This window comes from Meles meles, chromosome Y (assembly GCF_922984935.1).
Source record: "Meles meles chromosome Y, mMelMel3.1 paternal haplotype, whole genome shotgun sequence".
Classification (NCBI taxonomy): domain Eukaryota; kingdom Metazoa; phylum Chordata; class Mammalia; order Carnivora; family Mustelidae; genus Meles; species Meles meles.
The window spans coordinates 10,573,675-10,588,004 of NC_060088.1; the positions used below are offsets into that span (position 1 = coordinate 10,573,675).

Sequence of the window (14,330 nt, forward strand, 5' to 3'; positions counted from 1 at the left end):
TTAATTATCTTTTTCTGAGGCAGGGGTTCACACCAGAGTGGTGCTGGCCCCTATAGGGGCTGTTGACATGATGCCACACTTGTGGCACATCTTTGGAGTAGGATTCTGGCCAAGGGAGCAAGTCTGCAGGAGAATGCAGGGCTGCAGTGCATGGTGTTAGCAAGGTGTGCACAGGAAACCTGTGGGAGGCAACCTATAGCTGCTTTGGGGAGAACTGCCCAGAGAAGGTTTGAGGGTACTGGTAGGCAGGAGAGTGTGGGGGCAGGGTGTGCTGTTAGCAAGCTAGGTGCTGACTGATTGTGCTGTGCATGATGTCTGAGTGTCCAGGGAAAGAGACTGAAATGATGCCCTCCAGCTCTTTTCTTCTTTTCTTCTTGGAGGAGTCCCCAAAAGATCCTTGTCCCTCCAGCGTATGCTCCGAGATTAGGAAATCAGTATATCGCATGTGCTTTTCAAAATGCTGCCTCTATGCCGTATCTTAGTTGTGCTGCTTGTTGGATTGGCTTTTTAATGTCAGGGGCACAGTTTCCTCACCTCCCCAGAGCTGAGCCCACTGATGTTTAAAGTTCCGGATGTTAAGCTGCGCTGGTTGTGGTTTTCAAAGCAAAACTTTATGGGTATTTGTCTCCACAGTTAGGATCCCCCATGTCTGGGGGTGTGGGAGCATGGTCCTCTTCCCTCTTCAATCCCAAGGTGTCCCTCCCACCCATGGAAGGTCCTGTGAGCCCTCTTCTGGGTTATTTACCTGATGTGGACGTTATTTGGTTGTAGCTGTGTGATGAGGTAGGGTTACGAATCCTCCTATTCCACCAACTTCCCAGAAGTCCTTCCTTTTGTCTTTGACTTTTGTGACTCTGTGTAACCCTATTTGGGCCTCATGCACCTGGATGTCCATTTCTCCCACCAGGCTCAGGAAGTTTGCAGTCATTACCACTTTAAATATACTGTCTGAGAAACAAACTGAGGGTTTTGGAGGGGAGGGGGTGGGAGGTTGGGTGAGCCTGGTGGTGGGTATTATGGAGGGCATTTATTGCAATGGAGCACTGGGTGTGGTGCATAAACAATGAATTCTGGAACATTGAAAATAAATTTTAAAAATTAATTAAAAAAATAAATATACTCTGTCTCGTTGTTTTTCTTCTTGAATTCTCATAAGGCAAATACTGTTTCTTTTCATTGTGTCCTACAAGTCCCACAGTGTTTTACTCTTTCTCATGTTTTCTTCTCTTTTTCACTCCCCTTCCTGGGGAGCATTTTAAATGTCTATTTTTCCAGGTCACTGACTCTTTCTTCTGCATGTGAGTCTGATTTTGGAAGTCTATTGAATCCTTCGGTTGGGCAATTGTATTTTTCAATGCCAGGATTTCTATTGGCTTTTTTGGTGGTTACTATTTCCTTCACAAAGTTTTCATTTTGTTCCTGCACTTTTTCCTGATTTCATTTAGTTGCCTTTTTCTTTTAGTTCTCTAACCTTCCTTAAGAGGATTTTTCTGAATTCTTTGAGAGTTCACTGATCTCCATTTCTTTAAGGTCAGTTATTATAGCTGTATTATTTTCCTTTGAAACGTACTGATACCATGTTTACTGATTTCTTGTGAAATTTGATTCCTTACCATTGGTATCTGTGCATTTGAATAATGTGGGTCCTTTTCCAGATGTTACGGGTTTGTGTTGCCAGCTATGGTTAGTCACATCAGCTCAGTTTGGGTTTCTGGATATGTCTGCTGGTGGGAGAAGTCTTTGGGCAGGTGGGGCCAACTCTCAGAGCGTATTTTTTGGGATAGACATGGGGACTGGAATGTGGTGTGTGTCCAATTGACAACAGTTGGATAGGACTAGAGGCTTGGTTCCATACACAAGTGAGGTTGTAGCACAGGCTGGATTCTGTGGTCATGCTTCTATGGCCAAGACTGGACAACATACCCAGTGGGACGATGCATTAGTTGCCCTGACATGGCAGGGCAGCTGGAGGGGACCCAGGTCCTGTACAGCTCTTTGTTAAGAGTCCAAATGAGGCCTAAGTATGCACTAAATTTCCTGGGAAGGAGAGGCCACCAGGTTTGCTCTGTATTTGGGGGAGACCACAGGCTGTGCTCTTTTTTCAAGTGCTACCGTGAAGATGCCTGTTGAAGGGGATACATAGCTTCCCATGCACTGTCATTAGGTTTCCTCGTGGGACAGACTGAATGAAGTCTGTATTCACCAATGAGTGACACTACAAATTAGCTTCCCTCCACAGGCACTGGGGGCGGGGGGGAAGCAGTTCTAAAACCAATAGATCTCTTCATTTATCGTCTTAACTCAAGCCAACTGGCATCCCAATTTCCCTGGCTGATGTGGGTCACTGACTTTGTTCTGCAAATTATCAGTTCTGTCAGCTTTGAGTTCAAGTGCCACTAGGCCACACAGCTCCCAGGAAGTGTCAGCAGCCCTGCAGCTCAGATGGGGCTGGAAAGCAGTCTCCACAGTGGGTGGGGTGGTGATTCATCAACCTTACTGCACAGGGCCAACCAGGCTTTATGGCTGGCAAAACTCATTTGGGGACCCATGTCACACAGACCTGCCCCTGCCCGGTCCCTGATCAGAGTACACTCCCACTTTGGCTCTGTGGATGAGCAAAGCCACCAGCTGGGAATATTACTTGGGCCACTGAAGGTATGCATTCAGTCTGCCAAGATCCCTGTGAGTCCCTACCCCTTTTCTATCGACTCAAGATTCCCAGTGGCTGGGCCCTGCAGATGCCCCTGCAGTCTCCATGGTGTGAGATCAAAGTAGTGGCTACAATAAAGTGATCCACAACATGGGCAGGAGGGAGAGAGAAGGGGCTGGTTGTCCACCCTGCGTCTTCTCTTCCCACTGGAGGAACCATAGGTTCAGGGAGACCTCTCCTCAAGGTGCTGCATTGGCCTGGGGGAGGGACAATGAGATCAGCATGTAGCCTTTCCTCTCTGGCTCTTCTAAAGCAGTCTGTCACAGTCCCTGTGGTGCAAGGAGGTTCCCAGCCTCACTTGCATATTCTAGCAATTCTGTCAGAAAGCATCTTGTCCATTGGTGGTTCCTGTTGAACCTGAGAAGACCTATGTTGCCATCCTGGCATGTCACTCACTCCGTTTGAGGAGGAGCGAAACTCCTGCACAGCATGTGCACTATTTTACATTCCCCTAAGTAATGCACAAGAGTTCCAATTTCTCCACATTCTCTCCTTATTTTTCCTACTGTTTACTAGTATTATTTGGTCTACCGAATATGAAGTGGTGTCTCATGATACTGGTTCACATGTCACTAAATGTTGAGCTTCATTTCATATGGTTGACTAATGATTACTGGGGTCTTAAAAAGGGGAATTCTATCCAAGTCCTTCTACCTAGTTTTTAATTGTCTTTTTTGTTGTTGTCTTTTTATCTCCTGAATAGTATACCCTGATCAGATATATGATCTATTTTATACATTATCTTTGCACTTATTAGATAACCTTTGACATAAAGTTTTAAAATCTGGTTGCTTCACAGTGTAGGGCCAGACTCCTGGCATTTTGCATGATGTTACTCTCAACTTTATTTTTTAACTTGTACCTTAGCATGGTACTCAAATATTAGTTTTCTCCCAGGTTATTCAACTAAAAAAGACTTACTCGCTTGTACATGATTAGATCAACTGCACTTTGTATAGTTAACAGTTAAACAAAAAGACAAAAAACATTCTATATGCAACTGTCCCTTGGTAAGGCCTGCTAGGACCAGAGAAATTCATGGGTACACCACAGACATTATTTACCATCCCCTACTTTATGTGGGTGAGGGGGAGTCCTTACAGTGCTCTGATGGAATAAAATTGTTTTTTACCAACTTCAGAAGGTAATCTCCACCAGTCTTTGTTTATTTAACTGTGCAATAATTAACTAGCTGTGTTATAAGACCTGAAAAACCAGGTATTTAGAACAATTATCTTTGAGCTTAAATGTCACAAGTGAAGTTACAATCAGTATAAAGAATACACAGACACTGTTAAATTAGTCATCACATATTTATTCAACCTTAACAGAGTAGATAAAATAAGATTCACATTAGCAAAAAATCTCTACAAAATGTTTTTGAAAAGCAAAATATGGCTGTTTCATCAATTCTCTATCTTCATGAAAGATATTAGCGAAAAAATAGAGCAGTTTCTTTAGTACTGCATCCTTTTTGGGGGGTATTTTCAGTTACAGTTTGAAAGAGGTAGATGTTTCTGTTAACACCTGAGAGATAAACCGTGATAACCAGGTGTGGAAAAGACAGTTAATATATAATTTTAAAAATACTGGTCTCACAACCACAAAATGTATTTTCTACACACATGAAAATGAAATGGCCTATTTTTGTACAGCCATGTTTCTACACCTTGGAGTCCACTGACACTACTGATTTTGCAACTCGAGAGGGTTCCACAAAATGGTACAACAAACATAATTTAACTGATTCCAACATTTAAACTATTCCTGGGCCAGCTACAAGGTTTTTAAACAGGCTGACAAAGGCCAGTTAATGAATATTTAAGACTTGCTCAACTCAAGAGTTGTAGTATGAAAGCAGCCCTAGTCACTACAGAGATGGTTTGACAACTCCTATTCCAGAATATAATACATACTGCACATACTACAAAGCTACTTGGAAGGGAATCCTTGTCATAAGCTACCTTTTTTTCTTGCTAACCAGAGAAAGAAATTCTGAGAGGAAACCAAATGCTTCCCAAACAGAATCCAGATCTTGTCAATGTCTTCTATTATTTTACACAATATCTAACATAAACCTACTAAACACAAAATGATAGAGCACATGCTCTGATCCACATTGCTTTTGGCCCAAGATTTAACCTCCACACAAAACAAGTACCACCAAGAAGTGCAGGAGGCACTTAACTACCTTGGTAAGATGATAAGACCTTACATGCATCAGGGTTCTGGTGTGATATGATCATTAGTATTATTTTTAAGGTAAATTATATTTGTGACACATAACCTTCATTTCCCCTCAAAGTAGTGGGTCTTTGGACCCTGATGGAGGGGCTTTTAAAAAGTTGTGGGAGGGTGGTGTTTGGTTTTACCTCATCCTGGAAGACTAACAGTGTCAAATGTCATGTGAATTTCTTTTCTCTCCCTCTCTATTCCTTAATGATCATGGTCAGTGGTGAACATTTACAAGTACCTCACTTCCAGCCTGTTTTACCTATTAGGTAATTTTCACTTTTCAACCCATTTGAGGTCATAAATATGACAGGAACACATACATAAGACTAGCTTTTGAACACTGAAATAAAAAAGTAAGGAGAAAAATTACAAATTCCAGAAATTTTGCCATGGTAAACTCAGGGAACTAGATACTTTTTTTCCCCCTTTCAACATGTGTTCTAAGCTGAAACCAAAGCAGTAGAACTATCTTTAGTGACTCAAGCATGAAACCTGTTCGTCCAATCACTTGCTTATGCTATTTTCTTTACAAATGACATCTTCATATACATATTGTACCACAATCTTGCATTCATCTCAATTTGCAAGTGACCAAAATATTATTAAATAACCAAATCTATATTAAATTTGCTTTGCTTAGGTCTTATCCCACACTTGAGCCTTTTTTTCAGATGGCATTTAAATGAGCTACTAGACAAAACTAATCTTTTTTCCTTCCTTCCTTCGTTCCTCCCTTCCTTCCTTCTTGTATCAGTGGGCTATAGAGTTTAAATCAGTATTAGTTTTCAAATTGGGAAACCATTCTTGGAACAACTTTCAATTATGGTACTCACACAAGGGGCAGGATTAAGGCAAATGAATACAGAAAGTGAAAGGATTAGGCAATGAACACATGTATTCCAGGGAAGGGGAAGGTAAGGCAGGTGTGCAATACAGCTGTGGAACGTGTATACATTACAATGCAAAACTGCTTAGCAGCCTCCTGTATAACACAGTCCAATAGTTCTTGAAACATACAGATATAATAGAAAAAGTTAAGAGCATTCACCACAAAGCCAACAGTAGCTAACACTGAAAAGTTATACACAAAATACCGCTCAATACAGTGATCACACTTCATGTTAGTGAACTGAATCAAAGAGATCATGTAGAGAGGGTTTTGGAGCTGTGTTTTGTTTCATTTACTCCCTCAAGCTCAGCACCCAGGTAGACTCCTGGAGCTTTACTAGAGGAACTCTTCAACTCATCCTGAGAAACAAGAGCAGTGCAGGACCGTATCAGAGGTGCAGCTAAATCTACATTCACTGCATTTACATTGACCTGCTCTTTCAGGACTTCCACCTGCTCACTGAGCTCATTTCTTTCCATTTGGAGAGCTCTACACAGCTTCTCCAACCGTTCCAGTTTTATCTGAAAGGCCTTGTACTCTTTATCACGGACAGCTTTCTGAGATGGGGGAAAAAAAAAACAATTCATGCAACCATTCTGCATGTAAATAGAAACTTTATTATTGCATACAAAAGAAAACTAAATTAAGAAATCTGGGCTATACTGTAAACTAACTTTGGTGATCTGTTGAACCTCCCTCTGTTTTGATATTTAAAATACTTAAAATTATTCTGTGGCAATGCAAAAGGGTAAGTACACTTTTTTCATTCTTCTTTGGAGTAATCAAAACCCACTTCTTGATTTCAAGTATCTATATCAGCTTAAGTATTAACAACATTCAGGATTTTAATTTATAATGCTTACTTCTTCAATTTTTCTTCCTTTCCACCATTTTTTAACCCTAATATTTTCTCTCATGAGATGTTATAAGTTTATCCTATCCAATTTATGAAAGTCAGAAATTTACTTATTTTAAGTGGAATATACTTCAGCTTGCTTTACAGCAAACCTTACAAAAAGAACTTTGCTGCCTTTGGAAATAAGTAAGTCAAGATGCAAAATCAACTGGGTTAAAAGATTGTGCTTTGTCCACAGGAAATCTGAATAAGGTTGTCTTCCTGAAAAAGCTAGGATTCTCAAGTTGTGGACTTCTGAACCAGCAATAGGAACATATGCTGGATGCTTGTTAGAAATACAAAATTTTAGGATACACGTCCGATCTAATGAATCCCATAAGCTATTGGCGGGGAGGGGGTGGTACATCCAGTTTAACAAGTGCTAAGTCTGTATAAGTTAGGTTTGCTGTAGAGGAAAGCAAAATCTAGTTACTTTATAGGTATCTATAACACAACCCTGAGCTAAGAGGTTGGGGAAAGAATTTTGAACTTTCACTTAAGACAACCTAACTTACTGAAGGCAAGAGACCATATACGGAAACCTCTAGAAGTTCCAGCCTGACTTACTACTGAAATAAGTGAGTGTTCACTGTTCATTCAGGCAAAGACTTCTCACCTCTTCAGCCATTTGTAGAAGTACTTTATTATTATTTTCCCATTTGGTACGCCATATTACCATTTCTTTTTCCAGTTTTTTAATTTTCTTTGTCATCTGTGAATCAACACAATTGCAAATTTAAATTCTATGTGCATTCCTTGAACCACCTCTAAAGTATTTACATTGTTCTTCCCCTCCCACATCAGTGCACTTGCTTCATTCAGCTGATAGCTGTGCATGTCTTGCTGAAAGTAGCAATGCTTGATTATAGCAGAACTAATATAGCAGAAGCCCTTACCGTGGCAGCAGCAGGAACCAAGACAGGAGGAGTTTCATATTACCAGAACAACAACAAACTTGACTTCAATTTCAGAGGAAGCAGCACATGGGAACTTCAGATGCCACCATACTCTGAACTCTTTCAGTTAAAACTGGAGTGCCATTTATTCCAGCTAGAGGGAGCGAAAGATAGGACCAGCTTCTCCCTAAACTGTATCAAAAAGTGTCCCTGATCTCAAGTTTTCTGTAGTGATAGTACACTAACCTATTCATCAGATTCTTGGAAAGACAGATATTCTGAGTCTACAAAGAGTTTAAGAATCTAAAACCCTATCAGTATCAGAAGTAAAAGTCAGATAATTCAGGCAAGTGATAAGGAAAATGATACTGAAATTATTATATCCTTAGCTTTAACCATCTTCACAATTCACAAGACTATTCTATTTCAAGATTGTATTAAAGATAAAGTGGAGGTAAAATAAGAGAGTTTCTCAAATTAATGTTACAGGACCTGAATTCTCCAAAATTCAAAATTAGGTTCAACTTTGCCCATCAATTATCCATCTTTCCAATATTGCTTTATTATTGGTCTGCACATCAGCTCTATTCCAGGAGAGATACTGTATCAAGCACTGTTAAAGGAAACTAGGATAAGGCAGAGCCAATGCCCTGGGCCATAGGTAATTACTCAGAAAAGTCCCACGAGGCAGAGTAGGACAAGGGCTGTGGGAGGGGCTCCTCTAAGATCTCAGTTCAGTGCTGCCAACAGGGATCTTTACAGGCACTAGCAACTAGCACAGAGGAATGCAATGTGTTCCAATCCAGCAAGTCTGCCAGAATAGCAGCAAACTAAGGAGTCCCTGTCCTAAGCTGCTCTGCATCAATGAGCTGGAGTCCAGCTAACACTTTCTTCCTGCAGAGTTTCCCTCCCATTGGAGCACTTCCCTGAAAGGACTGACAGGTATAACCAATCTTCTGCTTGCTGAATCCAACACAATACTAGGTGTTAAAATATCTGAAATACTCTACTTAACATGGCTAAGCAGTGATTGAGGTACAGTAGATACTTTTGTAATTCCCATTCTTAACAATGAAGGAACAGAGAAGTTTAAAACAACTTGTCCAAGGTCTACCATAAGTGATGACCAAAATTATTAATCCAAGAAATCTGACTAATGAGCATGTACCCCCCACCACCTAGTAACAGTCATGCCTGATATGTATTGGATGGCTACAAAATGCCAGCCTTACTGTTACATATCCTCTCTTGACCACCATTTCTTTTTAAATCCCAATTTGAAAGGGGGACATGCCAAGTTAAATCATTTGCCCCACGGAAGTTCCACAATGCAAATAACAGAACTTAGTTCCAAAGTCCACACTCCAAACCAAGGTGGCTATTCATTTATTTTGGAGGAGGAAGAGATAGGTAACTATACCCTAAAATTGCCACTTAGCCCCCATTTTGAACTGGAATGACCACAACCAATTTTCTACACTGAATTTTAACAACATTTGTAAGCTTCATAAAGACGTCTGCCCCTGTATATTATATGAAATAAAGATCACATTTAAGAGTAAAAATATACTCAGCTTACCTAGATTCTCAGATATAATCTATTTTAACCAAAATATACCATAACTTCTCTTGAGCTTGATTTTTATTTACTTAAAGCTTTACTGAGGAACCTGGTGGAGATCATCTGAAGTGTTTTTTAAGAACATAATCTACTTTTAATAAGTTGCCTTTAAAAAAAGAATTATTATTAGTGATGTTAGAATTTTGACAGCATCAAGATCATGAGCAACATGGGGTAATTTCAGGACAAATGCCAGATAAAGATCAGAAAAGATGACGTTAAGATCATATCAGTTCAATATAAACTCATCCAAATACTAATTACGCTTAAAATGACCTCATATAAATTTAGTGGTACTTTCTACTAAAATCATGTAAATACCTTTTCCATTTCCTGCCTGAAGGTTGTAAAGAGTTCATTGCTTTTTGCCATGGTAGTCTGGAATTCTTCAAACTTATCCATATAAAGAGAAAGCTACAGAAAAAAAGTATCAAATATTCTGAGTTCCAGATAAGCACTTCAGAATCCCAAAGACTTGCAAAAGAACATAATATGGTGAAACATTAGTTACTTGTTGTAAGTGCTACAATGAAGAAGAAATGCTCTTAAACTTTGGAAATGATGTTGACTTAACCTAACTATAATGTTTGAAATGTTCAACCCTTTAGTAGCTGTATTATGTCAATTATAATGAAAACTAAAAATTTCCTGTAACTATAAATTCCCTATAACTACAATGCTTTATGCACTAACCCACCATACACACATCTGAAAAACTTCTTGGAAAAAAAATCTTTCTTTTATATTAGTAGCCTGCATAGTTCTTCGCTTGATGCCAAGATTAAATTTTTCCTTAATGTAGGCAGGAAAACAAAACAAGCTGAAGAATAGTCTGGTTGGAGGACAAACAATTTAGTGAGAGAATAGTTGAGAAAAAGAAAAGTTAAATTAAGGTAGAGATGTCCATTTTTCTTTTAATGCCCACTGTCAAGAAATTTTTAAATTATAGCTGGGAAGATAAGGCTAACTGAGCAACCCAAAGAGAATGCAGCATGCTGCGTCACTTTTTTTTTCCCTTTAGAAAAGGAGTTGCAGCAAAGGGGAGGAACATGCATTTTAGTGGCTTGAACATAAAGCTTACAGAGGGGAGTGTTGAGCTAGGCCTCAGGATGGGCTGAATAGTTTTATGTAGACCAGGGGGGAACCCTTTGGAGACTATCTCCAAATATGAACATAATTAATTTAATGTAAATGTTACATAATTATTATATATGTTACATGTTATACATAACTATATGATTATATTATGTTCAGGATGAGGAAAGAGGACCAGAGAAATATAGTTTTTTGCCCAAGAAAAGTTTAGAAAAAAATAAAACACAACCAGAGGCCTGGAAATAATACAAGTGGTATCTTTTCATTTTCATCAGTGCTTAATGAGAACTAATAAACAAAACCACATTAACATGGTGGGGAAGGGACAGGGTGTGATATGATGGAACTGGTCTACCCAGATATCATACGGAATGAGTCATATGGGAAACAGCAACTTAAAAGCAAGTTCTGTCACACATGGGAAGGAGAAACAGACTAAAAGGACTGTTACCAGTAACAGGGTAGACAAGATGACTGTAAGATAACCAAATCACTCCCATAGAAAGAGGAAGGTAAGGAGGGCCAGACTGAATAGAAACAGGAGCAAAGTGGAAAATACCATGGAGGCCTTATGTGCAGTCTGTAGAGGGACCCACAGTGACAGGGTTTCGGAGTGTGCTGGCCTGCAGTCAGAGCACTGGTGTTGCTCAGGGAAGCAAAGGGAGCAGTTTAGATACTTGGAGATTAGAAGTTATGGCAGTCTGGGCATGGTCTGCATGTACTGAAAATGGAACACCCAGATAGACTGTCCCATCTGAAAGCTCAATGCTGGCCACACTGGGTAGTTAGGAAGTGGCAACTACCATCATACCTGGACTTACATGCCAGCATTATGGTCAACACACACCATTGTGACTCTATTCTCAACAAATGCTGGAAACTGACATGTGAGACTGAGACTTGGAAAGAACAGCCATATTTAGGGACTTGGACACAAGGAGGTGACAGCAAAGGATACAAAGTAATGACCAGATAACATGTTGACCCATGGTGACACACATGTACAGACAATAGAAGTTGCAATGAGAACAGCCCAATGGAATCAGAGCTGCCTGGAAGCTTGGTCAAAGGCCCTTTGCTGACTGATACTGAATTAACTGTCAATAGTTTAAAGAACATCTTTATTGAAGATTAAAGAACATCTTCCAAAGCTCTATAAACATGTACATCTTCTCCACATCAATCCTCTTTCCCTTTTATATGGACTTCTGAGTGTGCAGGGCTAAAAGCAAAGGTTTAAAGTTTCTAGAAACATGCTAAGCAGAGTCATAACTTATGCTTCATAACAGGAAAAGACTTCTCATATCTGTTTCCTCTTCAATTTTCACAGTAAGTGAGGCTACTAGTTTCATCACTAATATCACATTAAAAACTGTTCCCAAAGTGATAAAAAGCATTCACAAAAAGGCTGCTCATCAGTGTCTGTGCCAGTCTTAATACAGGAGTATATTTTAGAATGAAGAGAGTCCTTATGTTAAATGCCATTTAATAAAGTTTTAAAATATGTGATAATTTTTCAACAAACCATAATTTGGTTAACTAAAAAAATAGGTTATATGGATATATACCTAATTGTTACTGTCTATAAACAGTAGGTAGATATTAGTAAACTTTTAGAGATGGAAGCATGATCTCTCCTGGATCTTTTCCTGAAGTGAGGATGCCACATCTGCTTCCTTTATCGCACACTAAGCAACACTTAAGAAGGTTGAACTGTAAGCAATCTCAATTCCTGCTTTAAAAAGTACACACACATACACACACTCACCTGCAAGTGAATTTGATGAGCATATGCAGGTTTTTAAAACTACACATACAACAAGATATGTATTTTCTGCCTGTTTTATTTTCCTCATAGAACAAAATTCAAAAGTCCCTGGAGAAAATAATCTAGGACAGTAGAAAAAGGACACTGAAAACAGGTTCACCAGCTATTCGTATCGGCTTGGGATTAAGGGATTCCTTGAGACACAGGACTCACAATGCTAATTTAAGAAAAGCTCTAGTCAACTTATGATGACTTAGTTACCGTAAATGAAGAAGAACGTTCCAAGAGATCAAGAGGTCTATTTTTCAGTTTTAGCTGGCATTGGCTGGGAACAACAAGACTCACAAATTCTACTATCCTGTGTTGACAAGTTACCTGCTGTTTTAATTGTACTTCTTGCTGTTTCATTTCTTCATATTTGTGCCTCGATTCTGTTGCTTCTTTTAATAACTAGAAAACAGAAACATTCTGGCAAAATAGTAACAGCAGTTATACATGTGGCTAAAATGTCAAATGACTGGATACTTAGGTTTCCTGTTCCCTCTCATTATTTTAGCAAGAATCATAGGCCAAGAATCCTATTATAGCAATTGCCATGTTATTTCTATCTTTGGTCTGCACCACTTGTTAATACTGTGAAATGTGGGAAATATCTTTAAACCGCCTAAGGAGAAAAAGTACTTTGGAAGCACAATAAGGTTTATAAAACTCAGAGTTAAATAATCATGCTTAGGTGAACAAATCAGGCATTTACATTTAGAAGCCTAAAACAGTGCTGCACAAAACACAAAATCTTGTGTAAAGCAAAGCACAAAACACAAAATCTTGATGTTATCTAAGTGGTTTAGAAACCCTTTTACTCCATGAGAAAGGCAAAATGAGGCAGGCAGAAAGGTACACAGAGCAAAATAGTGAAAAAAGACATCAGATTTCTGATTATATTTTTAAAGGCAGGAAAGAGGAGCATCTAGTTTTGTACCTGGGTTTTTATGAAAATTATATAGTAAAGTTGTATGGTAGACAGTTGTGAAATTCAGTCTTTGAATTTCTGAAGTAATATGTCACATATACTACAAATAAGTCTTAAAGGTTTGTAATCCAACCAGAAAGTAAGTACACATGTAATGTATGTATGTGCATCTTTAGATACACATATATATATATACATGCGTGAGCATGCACGTGCGCGCACACGCACCCACACACGCTTTATATTCCAGGTTGGAAATGGTAACAGTTCCTTCAGTTGTACACCAGGTATCACTGCTGCATTGTATTGAAGGTGTCCATACTTTGAAAAATCCATCTCTCTAAACTCAGATTTACTATGGGGTTGTCCACATCCTGAGAAGACTCAGGAACTGAGCATTCCATCTTATAATTACTTCCGCAACTGCGTTACTTGAATGAAATGTGAAATGCTAGATCAAATAGTCTACAGTTCATTTAAACTAAACTAAACATATATAGTTTGATTTGCATATGTTAAACATGAGATTTCACTATGTTCACAATTACTGACACACAAAATAATATGATTACATCCTTGGGGGAAAAATGCTGCATGATTAAAAACCAAGATAACTTTCTACACATGAACAAACTCACCATCTACAGGTATTTCCACTAACTTGGTCTAATATTTCCAAGTCTATTTTTGTAAGAAAATTTCATCGGAAATGAAAAGCAGAATGGATTCCAACGTTTCTCAATCTTTACAGTCAAAAATCAAATTGCATCCCCAGGTCTATATAAAATATTGAATGAAGTTACGTATCTTAAATTATTTGTTTACAATTGTGCAGTAATGTTTTTAGGAAACAGTACTTACAAATTCTTTCTCCCTTTGGTGTTTTTCATCAGCTTCCTCTATGAGCTGTGTTGTTTGCTGAAGCCTGGCATCCACAAGCTGTTGCTGCAGTTCCTTATGTTTGAACACTTTATCAATATGCTACAGAAAATAAAGAATTTATTCCGTCACTCAATAAAAAAATGTATACATTGGTGAGGGAATACAACACAAGTTAACAATAATTCCCTTTCCTGTTCTTCCTGCTCATACTACCATAAGTAATAACACTGGATCTTTCTACCCTTGTATTTGCAGAAGCAACTATTGCCAACTTGCAAACCACTCTGCAACTGCAGAAATGACTTCTTCTGACTACCAACCTGAGACCACCTTTGTTGTTGGGGTTTAATCCAATCAACCGCTTTGTTA

At 38.8% G+C, this 14,330-nt stretch overlaps 1 protein-coding gene across 7 annotated transcripts in view; it reads right to left on the reverse strand.

Annotated features, from left to right (window-relative positions):
- Positions 1–4,370: 4,370 nt before the first annotated feature.
- The window catches only part of LOC123935873 (gamma-taxilin-like), a 41,590-nt gene continuing 31,630 nt past the window's right edge, over positions 4,371–14,330 (reverse strand). For 4 of the 7 annotated variants that reach the window (XM_045996715.1, XM_045996714.1, XM_045996710.1 and 1 more), the window contains 5 exons: positions 13,941–14,060; positions 12,485–12,559; positions 9,568–9,660; positions 7,346–7,441; positions 4,371–6,391 (listed from right to left, as the gene is read on the reverse strand). In XM_045996715.1, coding sequence (XP_045852671.1) covers positions 6,089–6,391; positions 7,346–7,441; positions 9,568–9,660; positions 12,485–12,559; positions 13,941–14,060 — 687 coding nt within the window. In that variant the 3' untranslated portion in view covers positions 4,371–6,088. Of the gene's footprint in view, positions 6,392–7,345; positions 7,780–9,567; positions 9,661–12,484; positions 12,560–13,940; positions 14,061–14,330 lie in introns of all 7 variants that reach the window. The other 3 variants (XR_006817034.1, XM_045996711.1, XM_045996713.1) reach the window with 3 other exon arrangements.